Source organism: Ctenopharyngodon idella, chromosome 2 (genome assembly GCF_019924925.1).
Source record: "Ctenopharyngodon idella isolate HZGC_01 chromosome 2, HZGC01, whole genome shotgun sequence".
Classification (NCBI taxonomy): domain Eukaryota; kingdom Metazoa; phylum Chordata; class Actinopteri; order Cypriniformes; family Xenocyprididae; genus Ctenopharyngodon; species Ctenopharyngodon idella.
In genome coordinates, this window is record NC_067221.1 from 39,795,730 (window position 1) to 39,818,083 (window position 22,354).

Below are 22,354 nucleotides of genomic sequence, written 5' to 3' on the forward strand. Positions count from 1 at the left end.
TTAAACTTTAACTAAAAATTAAATGAAAACAGAAAATAATAAAATGAAATCAAACTCAAAATATTAACAAAAATAGTTCTGGAATAGTTTTATGGAATTCAAATCCACTTATTTTAAATAGGAGATCTATCTATCTATCTATCTATCTATCTATCTATCTATCTATCTATCTATCTATCTATCTATCTATCTATCTATCTACCCGTGCAGTTGAGTATTGGTCGGCAGATGGCGCTACGGGGCCGCGCATGTGAGTCGTGACCGCGCTCTGCTCTCATCTCCTCCTCCTCCCTCCTCCTCCCAGGTGCGAGGGGCGCGAGCTTGACATGTTTCGAATAGAAAGCGAGCGTCTCGTTTCCAGCTGAGCGCGTACTCTCTCCCGGCGCGTGTGCGTGCGTGTGTATGTTGTTATTATTATCGCGCTCTCCGCCGCGCGCAGAATGGCTAGATTCACCCAGACTGAAGCGAGGAGGCAGCAGCATCCTCAGCAGCATCCTCAGCCTGCCCACGCCAGCCTGCTCCTCACCGGACCGGGGGCGGTACCGAGCCAGGCAGCGGCACCACTGCTCCTGATCCCGCACCAGCCCCAGTACGCGCACATCACCTACCCCAAGCCCATGAACGGCTCAGAGCCCATCTCCATCCACCCCGACAACGGCACCATGAAAGACCAGGATGCCATCAAGCTCTTTATAGGACAGATCCCGCGCAACCTGGAGGAGAAGGACCTGAAGCCTCTTTTCGAACAGTTTGGAAAGATCCACGAACTGACTGTCCTCAAGGACCGTTACACCGGCATGCACAAAGGTAATGATGCTTTTGAATGGGTGTTGAGGGCTTTGGCCACATGGGTAACCTTTTATATGATGCATTACGAGGTATGTGCTTGGAAAATATGTTTACTCGTTACTGTTTAACGCTGTAAACATGAATTTCCTTCTGTTGCGCATATTTATTCTTTACGCGCAGAGCGTATATTGTTCTGTAGTCTTATTTTTCACTCATTCTGGTCTCGCGTATAACAGTCAGTACGATTGCAAGTGATTGACATCTGACAGCATGCATTCATGGAAATCAGACATAGTCTAATTTTCATCCAGTACTCTGATGCATTGTGATTTCATATTTGCTCACCTGGTTAACCAATCTTATGAAATATTAGATATGTGATTGAAAACATAGGCTTTCACATTACTGTTTATGACTTTATAAGCATCAGATTGGTTCAGTTGCATGCACATTTGTTCTTTACACACTGTGTGTAGCCTATCCCTGTCTTTATATTTTAACTCATTGTACTCCTTTATGTAATACTGAACCACAGTCAGATTGCAACTGATTTCCATGCTGTTAGATGTTATTCTAATCTACAGCTCACCTTTTTGAGTGACATAGTTTAAAGTTTACTTAAAATATCATGATAAAATTTTTATTGTGCATAATTTATTCATTATCCACACTGTGTATTCTTGTCCAAGCCACATTTTCCCCTCATTACCCTCCCTTCACAGTATTTTTTAAGCACAGTCAGTACAATTGCAACTGATTTTCATCAGAGCATGTTGTCAGATGTCATTCAAACCTATCTCTATCACTCTTTTTAGTGTAACATGGTCTATTTCTCATGATGCGTTGTGTTTTTGTGCTGGTTCACCCCGTGCAGCTGGTTAACATTTATTATGCAATATAAGATATGTAATAGAAAAACATGATTGTTTACTTAAAATATTTATATCGCTCATATTTGTGTCCCACATTACAGTATGACTGCAACTGATTTCCATCAATGCATGCTGTCAGATGTCATTCAGACTCATCTATTCTTGATAGATTTCTCTTTGAGAGTAACATGGTCTATTTTTCATGCAGTACACTAATGCATTGTGTTTTTCTGCTTGTGTTCACCCTGTGTTCAGTGTCATGACAATAAAAAAGATGCTGGATGTACTGTGGTCACTCCCACTTGTGTATCATCTCATATTTTCGTGTGTGCTCGCAGAAGTAGGGCAGCCCCGCTTTGCGCGCAGATGATGCATACTAAGAACTCCCAGTGTGCCATGTGAAACGAAACATTTGGTGTGATGTTTCTCATTCACAGCAAAATGTGAACCTTGCATTACATGTTAATTTATGCATTTAAAGAAATCACAAACCCCCAGAAGGTTCTGTGCTCCTTTGTTTGTCATTTGAGCATTTCATTTGAGCATGCATGCATTATTTTTTTCCAAACTCCCAAACAAAGTCTCGTCCAAATGAATGCGGCAAGAGGAATTAGGACATGATGCTTCAAGAAGTAGGTGGCTTGTTATGGATCCATGTAATGATTTTTTTTGCATTCTTAAAAATATAGGTTCCAAAAAGGGGTTTTCACAGCGATGCCATAGAAGAACCATTATTTGGTTTCCCAAAGAACCTTTCAGGGAAAGACCATTTTTTTCTTGGTGTTTAATAATCGAAAGAACCTTTTTTCACTATAAAGAAACTGTAGTGGGTTCCATGGATTTTTAAGGTTCGTCATAGAACCATCAGTGCCAATAAAGAACCTTTACTTTTAAGAGTGTAGGCCAGAAGATAAAGTTATATTGTTTAGAGATCTCTTTTTATACTCAGTCAAGTTGCCAAATTGCACATAGTCAAATCAAGGGACAAAAGAGTCAATAGTTGCCATATAGTAAGAGTACAGAGTTATAAAATGAATGTGGTAAGCATCTCAGATCATTTGATTGTGGAAGAAATGTTTGAGTTTATATTGAGATCTCTTCCGAAATTCTAGATGAGGCACGTGTAATATTCCTGGGGTCTTTTTTTTTTTAAGGATTGAAATAAATCAAATATTTTATTTTGCATTTAACTTCATCTTGGAGAAAGAAATGTACGTAAGCTTGTTTCCTCCATTAAATAAAATAAAAAAAGGTAATTGCGACTTTTTATCTCACAATTCTGACTGTTTTTCTCGCAATTGCGAGTTTATATCTTACAATTCTGACTTTTTTTCTCAGAATTGTGAGATATAAACTCGCAATTGCGAGTTATAAAGTCAGAATTGCATGATATAAACTCGCAATTACGAGAAAATTCATACTCACAAACTCGCACTTCTGACTTTATATCACACAATTATGACTTTATAACTCGCAATTGCGAGTTTAAATCTCACAATTCTGACTTTTTTCCTCAGAATTGTGTAATATAAACTCGCAATTGCGTGTTATAATGTCCAATTGTATGGAAAAAAGACTGACGTTTTTTTCTCAGAATTACGAGTTTGTATCTCATAATTCTAACATAACTCGCAATTGCATGTTATAAAGTCAGAATTGCGAGATATAAACTCACAATTCTGAGAAAAAAAGTCAGAATTGTGAGTTATAAAGTGAGAATTGCATGATAAAAACTTGCAATTGCAAGAAAAAAAGTCAGAATTGCAACTTTATATTTCCCAATTCTTACTTTATAACAATTGTAATTGCAAGTTTAAATCTCGCAATTCTGAGAAAAAAAGTCAGAATTGTGAGATAAAAAGTCGCAATTACCTTTTTTATTTTTCATTTAGTGGCAGAAATAAGCTTCCATAGAAATTAAATCTTAAAGAGATCTAATTTTTTATTTTTATTTCTTATAAGGAGCAATACTGAATATATATTGTATCATATGTAATATATATATTCCTGTATTTTTGTAAAGCTTAGAATAGTGTTAGTTCTGAAAATATTCCTCGATTTCTCTTTAGTCTTACGCAGGTCATCTCACTTGACTGAACTGAGCTCTAATTTGATTTGAGAGCAGTGCTAGAGGGATGTAATATGTTTCATATGCATTTTAAACAGACCGTTTCTTGCCCAGGTTTTCTGTGATTATTTCATTTATTAGGGAAAGAAAACTTAGTCCTCTAATTCATTAAAACCGTCATGTTAATTGAACTTGAAAACCCATTTAAAGCAACATACTCCTCTGTGAGTATCTGCGTGCCCCCTCCCTTCCTCTGCTCGAAATATTCCCTTTTCTGTCACGCTCAGAGGCACACACATGCTCACACACACACCGCACAAATGAATAATGGTTTATGCCCATAGGAGGGTGCGAGAGGGAGGATGAATCAGCGTAGGAGGCCTGTCACACTCACACACGCACACACACTCACTCTCTGTTGACTGCTGTCTCAGTGGGACGTTATTAGTACAGTGCTGTTAGATTATCATTTACATTGACATTAAATTACTGCTATGAAATGTGGTTTATGAGTGTGCAAGACCTGCCACAATAGGCTGAGGGTGAAATCAATGGAAAACAGCATTAGATGCACATTTCAATTACTCTTTTTCACAACACTGCTGAGAAAAGCTAGCCTACGGTGGTTCACTGGCCTTAACTGGTTTATGCTGGTTGCTGACAGGTACCTGAAAACCAGCAAAACAGACCATACAAGTCAGCTTGGCTGCACTGGGAGACCAGATAACCTCTTTAGGCTGGTTTAAATGAAACTGGTAGCAACAGATCTTTTCTTATTGTGGCATATTTGAGTTGAATGGACTATCAAAAAGAAAAAAATGTAGAACAGGGACTTGATTTTATGCATCACACGTTTATTGGATGTTGAGATGTGGGCATTGCACTCAGAAGTGGCAGATGAAACTTAGCTTGCAAGGGGTTTTAAAGTGTCCCTAATATGCTTTTTCGAATATTACCTTTCATGCAATGTGTAATGTAGCTGTTTGTGAATGTGCACAACCAATAAAGTTATTGTCTCCTAAAAGAAAGAATTGATTCTGAACTGCCGAACAAGTCACCAGTAATTCCAGTTTCACTTCCTGCATGAACCTACGTAGGTTTGTAACAAATTTGCATAATGCCAGCCTATGGTTTTCATTGGCTGCTCGTGAACAACATTTATTTGACCCTCAAAAAAAGGCATCAGCCATTGAGCCCCTGGACCTCAGAGATCCAGGGAGCTCAAAATCTCAGAGTCCAGACTTCCAGTGATCCATCATGGTCAAATTAGAATTTTTACCCCACCCAGGGTGAGCCCTGGGTGGCTTCAGCATAAGCCATTGAGCCCCTAGACCGCAGAGACCTAGAGAGCTCAAAAACTCTAAGTCGAGACTTCCAGTGATCCATCGCGGCCAAATTTGAATTCTATGCCTACCCAGAGGACTCTGAGTGGGCCTCGTGACGGTCCAGGGAGAGCCCTCCACCTCCTCTCCCAACACCGTGATGGCCTGTGGAGTGGAGATCTGCACTGGAGAACAACTTCCAGAGAGGGCAAATGGATCTGACTTTGCCCGGGAATGAGCCACCTTCCTGGGATGGGGAAGGAGGACGGAGAGAATGGAGGTCTGACTGAACCTCTGAGATTGGGTCTGCTCTCCTAGGGACAGTTGGTCACCGGTCCCTGAATTACACCGGGAAGGGTGCACCCACCCCGGGTAGGCTGGGCGAACTTAACCGGGCCATAACTCCGGAACTCCTCCATGGATCCCCTTGAAATTTGAACCCTAAATTTCCTTTCCAACGAGCCTGGTTACAGGGTCATGTAACTAGGGGGGGGCAGAAATATGACTTTTCAAATTTTTGCAGGAAAAAAAGTCCAGAACTCCCAAACCCTCGTGTGAACCGTCTCGTCAAGATCTATACATGGTTCAAATTTCAGGACAATCTGCTTCGTTTTTGTGGAGATATTTGCCAAAAACCTCCGGGCGCGATTCAAAATGGTGGTCCCCTAGACGAGCGTTATTTTCAGGCAACTTTCGCTTGTAACTTGGGAACAGAAAGTGGGTGAATTTTCATTTCACAGTGACTCTTTTTCTTTCTACATAAGCAACATTTTAAAGCATCATCAGGATGATGCAAATGCTGTTGGGGTTTTTACTAGCCATAATGCTTTAAATTGTTGTAGACATGATTATTCTGCCATCTAAGATACCAAATTTTAAGGCAGAATCACATGCACCCTTACAGCAATCTCAGAATGCGTTATGACAATCAATCCAAGATGGCAGACCATAAAAACAGTTCAGTGTATTTAAAAAGAGACTGTTTTAACCAATATTTGTTTGTGCTATTTATTTTTACACTTATTGAATATCATTTTGTTAGCTTAGCAACATGATAACAGTGAACTCAATTGAAATCAACGAGTTTTTAGAAGAGAGTGGTTATGTATTTGTGTGTGTGCATCAGTTAGACAAACAGCCACAGCGGTAAACATTAATCATCAGTAGCAGCGGGTTTACAGGCTTCCCTTTGACCTGCGCTCACATGCACATGTTTAATCAGAGTTGTCAATAAATGCCTGGATTGTGCCGTCCGAGTAGGTGTGCAAAAGCTTGTTATTTAAACTAACGTCCACACTCAATGCAAGGTGAAACATTGAGGTAATTACTATTTAACATGATGTCAGATTATGAAATATGTTATAGTGACTATTGGTTTTGTTGAGAAGGAAATTAAGGGTAATGGTAACCTTCAGGCTATACTATTAGTCATGATTCTCTCTATCTAGCTCTTTCTATCTCTGCATATTTTTATTTTATACAGTATAATGCGTTTGATAGCTACATTTCATCTTCAAAATCTGAAGTACATTGTTAAAAACAAGTTTATTCAGTGGTTGATGGGTTCAGTATCAAAGCCTCTTCTTATCAAGAACCATTTTTAGCTGTATAGGGTTCTTGAGTTGCTATATGGTTCTTGATTTTACATTACAGGTCCTTCAGATCTTCAGATGGTTTGGGGCTCTTTAAAGCACCAGTACATAGATGGTTTTCTAAAGAATTAGAGGATAAAAAGTTGTTTGTAGGATGTAAAAAGTTCCATCTACAGAAGTATAGAACTCTTTATCCTTTATTTTTAAGACATCTTTTTGTTATTAAGGTAACCTTACATGTTGAGCTCTTTCAAGCGGATGTGAATGTCTTTAGTGCATGTGAATACTGTAATGTGCATTAAGTTTTCCTTATGGAAGAGTAATGTCAAATGTAATGGTGCTTTCTAATGATCTACACATGAAAATTGCTGCAGATAGTGTCATGTTAGGGTGATTTGACCAATTACTGTATTAATTTGCATTGAATATTTAATGTGTATACTGTAGTATGATGATCACTGACTATAATATGATGATTCTCTCAATAGCTATGTTTCCATCCACCTATTTTAATGGGCATTTTGGGATATCTCATAAAAAAATGCTGGATGGAAACGCTAATATGCACATAAGTTTTTAAAAAACGTATGCACTCAATTGAGTCGGATAAATATTTTATCCGATAAGAAAACATGCGCATAAACTATGATGGAAACACATTTACCAAATAAATGCCTCGATGCACAACAAAAAAGACATGACTTGCGATGTGACGGCATAACTGGACTATCCAGTGGACCAAACTCATTGCATAGCATCTGAAATGCTCTTCTGGTCATTCTGAAACACCTAAGCAAATTCTGACGTCAAAGTGGATCGGTATAATTCCCTCCCAGTCTTACATGACTGCGTTCCCAAACAGCAGGCATCATCCTCCGAAAGCAGGATGACAAGCAGGTGCAAGTAATTTATTTTATACAAAAATTATTATATACAGTGGTTTCTCCTAATTTTCTTAGTGGTATTTAACGCCAGTTTATCAAGAAGTAATGATTTTGTTCTTGTCGACTCACTGGATGGAAACAGTGCTTTATTCGCAAATATTTTATGCGATATTCCAATTTTGTGCATAAGTTAAATTTCTAACTTTGGATGGAAACATAGCTAATGTGCATTTGACATTGTCATAAAGTTGTATCTAGATATGCACAGGTACACTGTAAAACTCAATTTAGTTCAGAATACTCCAAACATTTGAGGAAACTTATTACATCAAAACATTTAAGTAAACAAACTCATTTTTTTAAGTTGGTAGAACTTAAATTTTTTTTTGTGACAAGCGGGGCGAGGCTGAGAGCCGTGGAAGTGGAGCAAGGCCAGTGTGGTGCACAGGTGTCTCTCATTAACAATCCCGTCACCGGTATCCCTTCGCTTTCACAGTTCTCAGCCTCACCCCACTCATCATAATGTTAATTACATACAGTTCATTTACATAAACATCACATTTAGATCTTGGTTAAATGTTAGATAGCAAATAACACATGCTATTATAACAGAGAATGTGAATATATACTTGCATATATGTAATGAAACAACATACAGTATATGTGGTTTTAAATGTTTTGCAGCCCATCCTCAACCTAACCACAGACTCTACTCTTCACCACAATGGTAACCCTACAAAACTAACATATCCGAATCCCCTCTAAATCCCAACATAACACAACATAAAACACTAACTTATGCCTCCATATGTTAATCTTGTGCAAAAACACACAAATTAACACTTAATTTCAACATTTATTTATACAATCTGACGCAAAGCATGCTGGGAATTAGAAATCTGCTGTAACTCAACTCAATCATATTAAGTTCAGCTTACTACAATGAAATTTTGAGTTCATGCAACTTTTTTCTATTAAGTACAATTAACTTTCATTATTATTTAAGTGAAACAAACTAATTTCATTTAATTAATTTCACTATTCAGTTCCTCTTATATCTTGTTGTATTTTTGTGCCAGTACCGCCCATACAATGACACATCATGCAAATTATTCGCCAATTATTGGCTGTGCTTTGAAAAGTCAGTGGATTCAAAGATAAAATAGTTTGAACTTTAAGTGTTCAAACTATTTTAGCAATAGACCATATATCAGATGTATCAGGTGCTATTTATTCAGATAACAGAAGTTAGAAATCTTTCAACAGCCAATGTTAATTGAAAAAGCATGAAATTCTAGTAAATGTGTGCTCAGTATGTTTGTTTAGTCACAACACATATATGTGTACAATTTATGTGAAAGGCCATTAAGACAGTTCAGCGAAAAGAAGGCCGAACTCGACTTATGTCACAATTACATTTTTGGACAGACAAGCTATATATACTTGAAAGATAAAGCCATATAATGTAATGGCTATTTAATGTAAGGGTAATGGAGTGTCGTTTTGGAAACGCATTTCATTGCCTTTCCAACATGTGTAGATTAAAAAAAAAAAAAAAAAACACGTTAGAGGACCACATTTCTGAGCTTGTGGAAAAACTGTAGGTGTTTTTATGATCTCTGTGTGGACAGTCCATTATGCTTCAGACAAGTAATGAGATGCAGTTGCTAATGTGTTGAATGATATACACTAAATATTAAACTTCAGCATGTTGTGCACCCTGCATGTCCATGAATGATTCTTCAAATCATGTGTCTTGTTGAGGTGTGCTAAGCACTTAGATTTATGATGGTCTGATGATAAAACATAGTTTTGCATAGGAACAAACCACTAACAAACTAGATTTTGGCTAAAAATGACTGCCACTCGTCTAAATTTATTCCAGCCCTAAAGCTGTTTTACGCCCAAGTCGTTCGGACGTAATGAAGTCAAGTTGAGTTAAAACACACATGAATAATTGCCAATAGAGTAGTTTAATTCAGAAATAACCTCTGTGGCTATATTTAACGGTGTCCAAAAGCTCTTTGGCATCCAGTGCTTTGTATTTCCTGGGCCGAGATTTATTTTAGGGGTGAAAATGAAATTACCACAACGGAGAGATTTTAATATAATTTATAGACCATAATCCAGTGCGGCCTGCTTTTGGAGCGTTTGGGGGCAAACAGAGGAGATAAAGTTGTTTTTATGGGGCTACAAAAACCTTTCTCTTTCTCTCTATCTCCCTGTTGCCCCATCTCCCTATCATTTTCTTTCCTTCTCTCTCGCTTTTCACATCCCTTCCCACCAGCCTGTGATGAAATGTTATCAAAAGAGGATTTTAATGGAAAATGATAAGGAGATAACTATCATTTTCTACTCCCAGAATGTATTGATCCGAGCTTGATACAACACAGATACCACATGCACAGAATAACACTGCCTGAATCCAATTTTCTTTCTCTATCTTAAATTAGCCAGCGTGTAATCCTCTGGTGTATAAAGCCAAACACTGTGTTCTTTTTGTTAGCGCTGTAGTTGTTGCGTACTGTCCCGAATCACAGCGTTGATTGCCTGTTTTGCATTACCATTAACACTTTACATTAACATTAGGGGTGGCCGATATATGGTTAGACATGGTAGAAATTTGTCAACCGGTAGAGATTTTGGACTATCGTCTCTGTTGCGGGTACGTCACGTGACGTTGCTGTGCTGCGTGGCCATGAAAGCGTATCATTTGAATGTGTTTTTAAGCATTGCTGTTTAAAAACAAGTGATTTTAAACCATTTAAGTGCAGTAAGCAGTGAAAGACAACTCATTTTGCTATATGTATCGCTGTCTGAGAGATGGTTTCTGAGCCTGTCTTAGAGATGTGCTCATATGAAGCCGCTGCTCATAGAGCGTGTGAGTACTGAAATGAGTTCTTTTTGCTGTCTAATTGGGCTTGAATCGTTAAATACACTTGTGTCAAAGTAACCATTTCGTTTCAAGTAAACACAGTCGTTTATGTCTTAAGTGAACGTTTGTGTTTTTGTTCTATTGGAGTTTTTTCCTATATGCTTGTAATCAGTTTCTTTCTTTATCACTGGTTGTCTTAAGTAAGCTTGAGGGTTTTTTTTATACTTAGGCTACTATTAGTTTTTTTGTGATTTTGAAAATGGTGATAAGAATTATGAAATTTCAATGGTATCAGACATTTTGATATCATAAAAACCTTATTTAAAGCAGTAATAACTATATTGTGATATATATCGTTAACTTGAAATAAAATTACTCAGATTTTGGTCATATCGCCCACCCCTAATTAACATTAACCTGAAATGCCATTTGTGATCTATTTTACTTCAGTAACAAGACATATTTCTGATTAAAATAGGATCATCATGGTTTCCAGAAAACATATGAAGAAGAACAACTGTTTTCAACAATGATAATAATAATAATAATAAATGTTTCTTGAGCAGCAAATCAGCATATTAGAATGATTTCGGAAGGATCATGTGACACTGAAGACTGGAGTAATGATGCTGAAAATTCAGCTTTGAATCACAGGAATAAATTACATTTTAACATATATTCAAATAGAAAAGTGTTATTTTAAATTGTAATAATATTTCACAATATTACTGTTTTTACTGTATTTTTGATCAAATAAATGCAGCCTTGGTGAGCAGAAGAGACTTTGTTCAGACACTAAAAGAGGGGAAAAAATGTGGGACTTGATTTTATCCCAGGAATTTGTTAGGTTGTGAAAAGTGACTTTACAGGTGGTTCAATGGGAGCCTTTGAAAAATAAGACGTTTCGGTGATGTCATCCATTTCATGAACTGAGCAAGTTATTGCATTCTGATGAAAATTTACAAAGACAGACATTTGTTTTCGCAAACAGTAAACATTACCGGTATTTGTTGAAAGTTGAGCCGCAGCTCATTGGCCGCTTATGCAACAACAACCAATCAGCTGTGCTATGTAGATAATGATGTCATCGCTGCAAAATGAGTTAGACCAATCAGCCCGCGCCATCTAGAGTTAATGCCAGAACTATGTAATAGTTAATGTGAACTAATGACGACTACTTCTAAAGCATTTATTAATCTTAGTTAATGTTAACATTTAGTAATAGGCTTACATTATTTAAATCAAATATTATTTAATGGACCTGAGCTATCATGAACTAACAATGAACAGTTATTTTTTATTAATAACGTTAACAAAGATTAATAAATAATGCAACAAATGTATTGCTCATTGTTAATTAAAGGGTTAGTTCACCCAAAAATGAAAATAATGTCATTTATTACTCACCCTCATGTCGTTCCACACCCGTAAGACCTTCGTTCATCTTCAGAACTCAAATTAAGATATTGTTGATGAAATCCGATGGCTCAGTGAGGCCTCAATAGACAGCAATGTCACTGAACTTCTCAAGATTCATAAAGGTACTAAAAACATATTTAAAACAGTTCATGTGAGTTCAGTGGTTCAATCTTAATAATATAAAGCGACGAGAAAACTTTTTGTGTGCCAAAAAAACAAAATATCGACTTTTCAACAATGTCTAGTGATCGCTGATTTCAAAACAATGCTTCGAATCTTTTGTTTCAATTGATTCAGATCACGTGTCAAAATGCCACTGAACTCACATGAACTGTTTTAAATATGTTTTTAGTACCTTTATGGAACTTGAGAAGTTCAGTGACATTGCTGTCTATAGAGGCCTCACTGAGCCATCGGATTTCATCAAAAATATCTTAATTTGTGTTCTGAAGATAACCGAAGGTATTACGGGTGTGGAACGACATGAGGGTGAGTAATAAATGACATTATTTTCATTTTTGGGTGAACTAACCCTTTAATGTTAGTTAATGCATTATCTAAAGTTAACTAATGGGATCTTATTGTAAAGTGTTTTGAATATGTTCCAGGCAGCTCAACATTCCTGTTTCAACAGATAATACTGTACGTCAATGCAGGGAAGTAAAGTGTGCATGTCGAAACAATTTATGGGGTCTTTAAAATTAGTTTTACAACCTTCCTAATCGGTTCTGGCATGGGTGAGCTGCTAATGAGATTGTGTTGATTTATAGAGTGTGTTTGTTGTCTTCATGCTGTGCAAGTGTTCATGTATTAGCATGATATTCTTGTCGAATGGACACAGGTGGACAACACAAATACGTATGAGAGCTGTTACGCTCTTTGCTCTCTATAAACGTCATTCCCTGTGTGTGTGTGTGTGTGTGTGTTTGTGTGTGTGTGTGTGTGTGTGTGATTAGTTCTACATGAGGTGGTCTGCGCTCTCTGGACACGTGGCTTCGCTCAGAGGGTTGGTTTGGGTCCATCTGAATGTGACTGGTTTAATTAAGGTTTACAGGTTACGCTAGACTACTGCTCCTATAACGGCAATCATTACAAACCAATTCTACTGGAGCTGTGAAAATATCAGAACAATGGACGGGAACGCGAACAGGCTGGGCCGCTCCAGATCACTAACTGCTTTATTATTCCTGTCCATTCCTTTCTCTGATCTTCGAGAGCCGACTCCAAGGGCCAATGCAATAGTTTTAATTCAGAATATAATTAATTTATGCATGTCTTAATGTTCGGGAAAGGCTGAATGTGAATATGAAGAATTGTAAAAGAAGCTGAATAGAAAGGAATGAGTCTCTTAACATAGTTTTAATTATTTTTTTAACATTATTTTTTGCTCTTTCTGATTAGCACAAAGCTAACTTGCAAGACAGAATATAGATTATTCAAGGTTTCAAAATACTATTGAAAATCTCCCTAATAAAGTTGATTGCTAGGCAAAATATGCATATATAGGGTAAATTCAGGTAATTTGGGACAAACCTACCATTCATTTCAACTCAAAGGACCTGTTTTCACCCTACTTTTCTATACAGACTTACCACTCTAAGGTTGTTAAGCAAAAATCCAAAATTCAGTGTTATTTTAGTATTATTCGTTTACTATTATATTATTTATTACTATTTTTAATTAGCTTTTTGTTTTTATGTTTACTTTTTTCATTTTAATTTTATCTTAAGTCTATTAATTTTGTCATGCGATTTCACCAATTTTAGATTTTTTCTTCTTTTTAGCTTTAATTTATTTTTAAGTTTTAGGTTTACTAATTTTAGTGCTTCAACTTAAACTATTTGTTTGAGTTTAAAGGGTTAGTTCACCCAAAAATGAAAATTCTGTCATTTATTACTCATGCTCATGCCGTTCCACACCCGTAAGACCTTCGTTAATCTTCGGACCGCAAATTGAGATATTTTTGTTTAAATCCGATGGCTCCGTGAGGCCTACATAGGGAGCAATGATATTTCCTCTCTCAAGATCCATTAATGTCCTAAAAGCATATTTAAAATAGTTCATGTGAGTACAGTGGTTCAATATTAATATTATAAAGCGACGAGAATATTTTTGGTGCGGCAAAAAAAACAAAATAACGACTTATATAGTGATGGCCGATTTTAAAACATTGCTTCCTGAAGCTTCGGAGCATAATGAATCAGCGTGTCGAATCTGCAGTTCAGAGCGCCAAAGTCACGTGATTTCAGCAGTTTGGCGGTTTGACACGCGATCTGAATCATGATTCGACACGCTGATTCATAACGCTCCGAATCTTCCTGAAGCAGTGTTTTGAAATCAACCATCACTAAATAATTCGTTATTTTGTTTTTTTTGGCGCACCAAAAATATTCTCGTCTCTTTATAATATTAATATTGAACCACTGTACTCACATGAACTGATTTAAATATGTTTTTAGTACCTTATGGATCTTAAGAGAGGAAATGTCATTGCTCCCTATGTAGGCCTCACGAAGCCATCAGATTTCAACAAAAATATCTCAGTTTGTGTTTCGAAGATCAACAAAGGTCTTACGGGTGTAAAACGGCATGAGCGTGAGTAATTAATGACAGAATTTTCATTTTTGGGTGAACTAACCCTTTAAGTATTTCGAATGTTTAAAGTTTTATTTCAATGAACAAAAATGGTTTTAATGAAGACAAAGTTTTAGTTTTAGTTAACAACAACACTGTTCAAAATTATATAGTATAGTATAAAAAGAAACCACACACAGGTTCAGTAGGGTTTTATAGAGGATCCTATAGGGTTCTTGACTCAGTTTTAAAGAATGTTTTATGCCAGTAAGGAGAAATGTCATAAATAATTGCATAATACTTTGATGTTTAATGGATTGCCTGACAGAACCCTTTAAGATTCTGTATTGAACCTAAGAGTGTAGACATCATATCCTTACTTTGCTATGGGGTGCAAAAATTTTTTTTACATACTTAAAATCTATTGTGGCTACATCGCTTACACCAACGATGAGAAAGTGAGAGAGTGCACAGAATGACAAACGTGACTGATGTCTGATCACAGCGGCTGACAGTCATTGTTAGTGGCTCTTTTGGGAGCAGAGGCACTGAGCTGAGGTTACAAGGTCAGGGCAGCCAAAACACTGTAACTCAGTTCAAAATCTACTTTATACTATAAACGTGGCGTATGTGTGTTGTGTTGTCTCTTATGACAAAATGGTTGTAATGACATTCATTTTTCAAAGTCACAATTACTATTGCTTAGCTTTATTAGCGATCAGAATATAATTATTTTTGAATCTTTTGACTTGAGCCACCTAGAACGCCATAGCAACATGTTAAGAACACACAGAACACCTTGGCAACAGCATAGCAACACCCTGGCAACCACCCAGAACACCCTAGCAAGTTTCGCACAGGCAAACATCATGCATGTTTTCTTCAGAACATGTAAAAATCCAGTTTCCAACTGTGTTTACCTGTGCAGAGAGTCAGTGTGATAAATGGCAGCATGGAAGCGTAACGTTCAGCTTTGGTGCACGAGTGTGTGTTTTGTTTCAGGTCTGATTCTCGTCTCATTTTCACAGGCTGTGCATTCCTCACGTACTGCGCTCGTGAATCAGCCATCAAAGCCCAGAATGCATTGCATGAACAGAAGACTCTACCAGGGGTACGTCTCTTTTAATCTCTTTCTCTAATGTCTTTTTTTGTTTGTTTGTTTTATCTATTTCAGGCAGAAATGGTCTAACCATTGAATGCAATTCAGAAACAACTTCAATTTTTCTTCTGTGTTCTCCTGATATATATTCCTTTATTTGCAACATGTAATCAAGATTATATTTGTAGGAAAGCTTAAAGGAATAGTTTACCCAAGAATCAGTCTTATGTTTCTTTTAACTCTCTCTCTGAAACACAAATTTATGGAGCCCCACATATGACATGCAAGAAAAAAAGTAAATCGTGCGCAAGATTTATTAATTCATTCCCTGGATTTACTAAATCTTGCAGACGATTTACTATTTAATTCCCTGGATTTACTAAATCTTGTGGACGATTTACTATTTTGTTCCCTCAATTTGCTAAATCTTGCGAAAGATTTATTATTTTGTTCCCTCGATTTGCTTAACCATGCGGAAGATTTACTATTTTGTTCCCTCGATTTTCTAAATCGTGCACATGATTTACTATTTCGTTCACTCGATTCGCTAAATCTTGCGAACAATTTACTATTTTGTTCCCTCGATTTGCTAAACCGTTCGGAAGATTTACTATTTCATTCCCTTGATTTGTTAAATCGTGCGGACGATTTACCATTTTGTTCAATCAATTTTCTAAATCGTGCACATGATTTACTATTTCGTTCACTCGATTTGCTAAATCTTGCAGACGATTTACTATTTTGTTCCCTCGATTTGCTAAACCGTTCGGAAGATTTACTATTTCATTCCCTTGATTTGCTAAACCGTGCGGAAGATTTACTATTTTGTTCCCTTGATTTGCTAAACCATTCGGAAGATTTACTATTTCATTCCCTTGATTTGCTAAACCGTGCAGAAGATTTACTATTTTGTTCCCTTGATTTGCTAAACCGTTCGGAAGATTTACTATTTCATTCCCTTGATTTGCTAAACCGTGCGGAAGATTTACTATTTTGTTCCCTCGATTTGCTAAACCGTTCGGAAGATTTACTATTTCATTCCCTTGATTTGCTAAACCGTGCGGAAGATTTACTATTTTGTTCCCTTGATTTGCTAAACCATTCGGAAGATTTACTATTTCATTCCCTTGATTTGCTAAACCATTCGGAAGATTTACTATTTCATTCCCTTGATTTGCTAAACCGTGCGGAAGATTTACTATTTTGTTCCCTTGATTTGCTAAACCGTTCGGAAGATTTACTATTTCATTCCCTTGATTTGCTAAACCGTGCGGAAGATTTACTATTTTGTTCCCTCGATTTGCTAAACCGTTCGGAAGATTTACTATTTCATTCCCTTGATTTGTTAAATCGTGCGGACGATTTACCATTTTGTTCAATCAATTTTCTAAATCGTGCACATGATTTACTATTTCGTTCAGTCGATTTGCTAAATCTTGCAGACGATTTACTATTTTGTTCCCTCGATTTGCTAAACCGTTCGGAAGATTTACTATTTCATTCCCTTGATTTGCTAAACCGTGCGGAAGATTTACTATTTTGTTCCCTCGATTTGCTAAACCGTTCGGAAGATTTACTATTTCATTCCCTTGATTTGCTAAACCGTGCGGAAGATTTACTATTTTGTTCCCTTGATTTGCTAAACCATTCGGAAGATTTACTATTTCATTCCCTTGATTTGCTAAACCGTGCGGAAGATTTACTATTTTGTTCCCTTGATTTGCTAAACCGTGCGGAAGATTTACTATTTTGTTCCCTTGATTTGCTAAACCGTTCGGAAGATTTACTTTTTCATTCCCTTGATTTGCTAAACCGTGCGGAAGATTTACTATTTTGTTCCCTTGATTTGCTAAACCATTCGGAAGATTTACTATTTCATTCCCTTGATTTGCTAAACCGTGCGGAAGATTTACTATTTTGTTCCCTTGATTTGCTAAACCGTGCGGAAGATTTACTATTTTGTTCCCTTGATTTGCTAAACTGTTCGGAAGATTTACTATTTCATTCCCTTGATTTGCTAAACCGTGCGGAAGATTTACTATTTTGTTCCCTTGATTTGCTAAACCATTCGGAAGATTTACTATTTCATTCCCTTGATTTGCTAAACCGTGCGGAAGATTTACTATTTTGTTCCCTTGATTTGCTAAACCGTGCGGAAGATTTACTATTTTGTTCCCTTGATTTGCTAAACCGTTCGGAAGATTTACTTTTTCATTCCCTTGATTTGCTAAACCGTGCGGAAGATTTACTATTTTGTTCCCTCGATTTGCTAAACCGTTCGGAAGATTTACTATTTCATTCCCTTGATTTGTTAAATCGTGCGGACGATTTACCATTTTGTTCAATCAATTTTCTAAATCGTGCACATGATTTACTATTTCGTTCACTCGATTTGCTAAATCTTGCAGACGATTTACTATTTTGTTCCCTCGATTTGCTAAACCGTTCGGAAGATTTACTATTTCATTCCCTTGATTTGCTAAACCGTGCGGAAGATTTACTATTTTGTTCCCTCGATTTGCTAAACCGTTCGGAAGATTTACTATTTCATTCCCTTGATTTGCTAAACCGTGCGGAAGATTTACTATTTTGTTCCCTTGATTTGCTAAACTGTTCGGAAGATTTACTATTTCATTCCCTTGATTTGCTAAACCGTGCGGAAGATTTACTATTTTGTTCCCTTGATTTGCTAAACCATTCGGAAGATTTACTATTTCATTCCCTTGATTTGCTAAACCGTGCGGAAGATTTACTATTTTGTTCCCTTGATTTGCTAAACCATTCGGAAGATTTACTATTTCATTCCCTTGATTTGCTAAACCGTGCGGAAGATTTACTATTTTGTTCCCTTGATTTGCTAAACCATTCGGAAGATTTACTATTTCATTCCCTTGATTTGCTAAACCGTGCGGAAGATTTACTATTTTGTTCCCTTGATTTGCTAAACTGTTCGGAAGATTTACTATTTCATTCCCTTGATTTGCTAAACCGTGCGGAAGATTTACTATTTTGTTCCCTTGATTTGCTAAACCATTCGGAAGATTTACTATTTCATTCCCTTGATTTGCTAAACCGTGCGGAAGATTTACTATTTTGTTCCCTTGATTTGCTAAACCGTGCGGAAGATTTACTATTTTGTTCCCTTGATTTGCTAAACCGTTCGGAAGATTTACTTTTTCAATCCCTTGATTTGCTAAACCGTGCGGAAGATTTACTATTTTGTTCCCTCGATTTGCTAAACCGTTCGGAAGATTTACTATTTCATTCCCTTGATTTGTTAAATCGTGCGGACGATTTACCATTTTGTTCAATCAATTTTCTAAATCGTGCACATGATTTACTATTTCGTTCACTCGATTTGCTAAATCTTGCAGACGATTTACTATTTTGTTCCCTCGATTTGCTAAACCGTTCGGAAGATTTACTATTTCATTCCCTTGATTTGCTAAACCGTGCGGAAGATTTACTATTTTGTTCCCTCGATTTGCTAAACCGTTCGGAAGATTTACTATTTCATTCCCTTGATTTGCTAAACCGTGCGGAAGATTTACTATTTTGTTCCCTTGATTTGCTAAACTGTTCGGAAGATTTACTATTTCATTCCCTTGATTTGCTAAACCGTGCGGAAGATTTACTATTTTGTTCCCTTGATTTGCTAAACCATTCGGAAGATTTACTATTTCATTCCCTTGATTTGCTAAACCGTGCGGAAGATTTACTATTTTGTTCCCTTGATTTGCTAAACTGTTCGGAAGATTTACTATTTCATTCCCTTGATTTGCTAAACCGTGCGGAAGATTTACTATTTTGTTCCCTCGATTTGCTAAACCGTTCGGAAGATTTACTATTTCATTCCCTTGATTTGCTAAACCGTTCGGAAGATTTACTATTTCATTCCCTTGATTTGCTAAACCGTGCGGAAGATTTACTATTTCATTCCCTTGATTTGCTAAACCGTGCGGAAGATTTACTATTTTGTTCCCTCGGTTTTCTAAATCGTGCACATGATTTACTATTTCGTTCACTCGATTTGCTAAACCGTGCGGAAGATTTACTATTTTGTTCCCTCGATTTGCTAAACCGTTCGGAAGATTTACTATTTCATTCCCTTGATTTGCTAAACCGTTCGGAAGATTTACTATTTCATTCCCTTGATTTGCTAAACCGTGCGGAAGATTTACTATTTCATTCCCTTGATTTGCTAAACCGTGCGGAAGATTTACTATTTTGTTCCCTCGGTTTTCTAAATCGTGCACATGATTTACTATTTCGTTCACTCGATTTGCTAAACCGTGCGGAAGATTTACTATTTTGTTCCCTCGATTTGCTAAACCGTTCGGAAGATTTACTATTTCATTCCCTTGATTTGCTAAACCGTGCGGAAGATTTACTATTTTGTTCCCTCGGTTTTCTAAATCGTGCACATGATTTACTATTTCGTTCACTCGATTTGCTAAATCTTGCAGACGATTTACTATTTTGTTCCCTTGATTTTCTAAATCGTGCACACAATTTACTATTTCGTTCCCTTGGATTTGCTAAATTATGCGCACCATTTACTATTTCGTTCCCTTGATTTGCTATGGTGTAAGAACTGAACATTTAAAACGTCCAGTTTTTTCAAATGTTTTAAAAAAAAAAATTCTTGGTTATGCAATCGTTAAAGAAACATTCCATTTTATCATTCTGCAAACATTTCGGGAACATTACTTTTGAATGTTACTTTCTCTGAACATTCTGAAATGAGAAGTAACATTTAAAAAATGCTTGATGAATGTCCAACTAAATGTTAAAAAATTTATAAATGGCATTTTTGTGCTAATGTTTTGAGAGTGTTATTAAAGACCAGATAACACCGAACAAACATTCTTTTAACAATACTGGAAGAACGTTTGTTCATAACTTTGAGAGAACTATTTCCAGAACTTTAGTTCTGAGAACCTTCCCTGTTAGCTGGTTTGAGGCTATATAGTCAATATAGCAGAGGCTAAAGGTGTTGCAGGCACTCCTAGAATCTCATTTCCATAAAATTGTGTAGTTTATGATTAGGCCTATATTGTTACCAAAAAGAGATTCTTGAGTATATTGTGATATAAATTATTTTACATAAGCACTTTTATGGTACTTTTTGGTTGTTTTTGGAGCTTGACAGCCTCTGGTCACCATCCACTTTCACTGTGCTGAAACTAACAATGTGAACATTTTGATAACACGTCTGCTTTTGTGGCCTGAAGGAGGTTGAAGTGAATATATGATGGTAGCCTTTTTAAATTTTTCCAATGCTGAAAGTATTTATTTGCCTCCTTAAATATTCATCTCTGTAACATTTCTGTAACGTTCGTTGGTCATTGGTACTGAAGGCAAACACATCTGTCAGAAGTTTTTTTGTGGCAGATGTTAGACTTGTTTTATTTTATCATGCCTTTGGCTCTTTACGGTCAGTCTGCTCAGGTTCACCCTCATACAGAGTAAATACTGTTTCATTATGTGTTTCTCTCCTGCTAATTTAATGTTGCATGAATGATATAGCTGATACACTGAGATTACCAAGGTCTTCTTCACAGGAAACTTTTTTGTATCCATTTGATCTCCATTTAACCTCATTGCTGTCTGCAGTTGAGATATTAAAGAGAACTCATTTGAGATTTCTCTTTCCCATGTGTGTGAATGGAGCTGTATATGTACGTGACGTGGGGTCCATGGGGAATGTAGCGTGTGTTAATCAGAGGGGAGCTATAGAGTTTGTTTGGCTCTCGTGCGAGCGCATATACACATGTTCGGCTGTCATGAACAGACATGTGGCTGCACATTCATACTCTCCCGTGGGGTCTATCGCTGCCGTGGGCCAGCTGCCGGAAACCACAATGGTGGAAAAGAGCGGCAGTAGATTTATGTAAAGGTTATGAACATTAACCTTGTTGGCTCGCACACACAGATGCAGAAAAACACAATATGAATACATGCACAGATTTATGCACACATACACACAGCTGAATCTCACGAAATCTGTCAAGTACAAGGTCACATTTTACCGCCCCTCTCAAAATAAAACGTTTTTAGTGCCCAATTGGCTGATTAATAGTGGTGGTCATTCAACCTACTAATAAGTCTGTTGACATTGTCTTTTATTCTTTCAAATATTTTAGTGAATTTTGAGTAAATGTTGTGTAAATTGTAAATTAATTAAGTGATTTTGTTTAAATCATTGTGTGCATCTCTCTAGATATCAGTATTGGTAAATGAAAAACACATTGGTAGACCATTAATTGTTCTATATTCTTCATGACAGTTTAGCACATTTTTTTACAGTTACACAGTTTTGCTTTTAAATTTTTATTTAATTCCTCATAAAGAGTTTTATAAAAAGTTACTGGACTGTAAAGATTGTTTTCATTTAAATGAGCATAACAAATACTACCACACTGTATAATTATTCTATTCTATTCTATTCTATTCTATTCTATTCTATTCTATTCTATTCTCTTATATTACGGGGCTGTTGAATGCTCGAATCTGATTGGTTGACGAACGTTCTAAGGTTCGCGTCATGGCTGCATTACCTCCTCGGGTGTGCATTATTTTCTAATAATTCAACGGCTAGTCATCAATTATTCCTTATTATATTATATTATATTATATTATATTATATATTATGGAAGTTTGTTTCTGCCCCTGAATAAAAAATTAAAAAAGGTAATTGCGACTTTTTATCTCGCAATTCTGACTTTTTTCTCACAATTGCGTGTTTATATCGCACAATCCTGACATTATAACTCGTTTTATAACTATATATATATATATATAACCATTTCACATTAAAGTAATGAGAGTTATAGGATGGACATGTTCTTGACAGGTTT

The 22,354-nt window shown here is 36.5% G+C and overlaps 1 protein-coding gene across 1 annotated transcript in view; it reads left to right on the forward strand.

Moving 5' to 3' along the window:
* Positions 1-226: 226 nt before the first annotated feature.
* Positions 227-22,354, forward strand: part of LOC127522808 (CUGBP Elav-like family member 5) — a 183,699-nt gene continuing 161,571 nt past the window's right edge. Inside the window, exons 1-2 of the mRNA XM_051913114.1 lie at positions 227-807; positions 15,424-15,506. Coding sequence (XP_051769074.1) covers positions 441-807; positions 15,424-15,506 — 450 coding nt within the window. The 5' untranslated portion in view covers positions 227-440. The remainder of the gene's footprint in view (positions 808-15,423; positions 15,507-22,354) is intronic.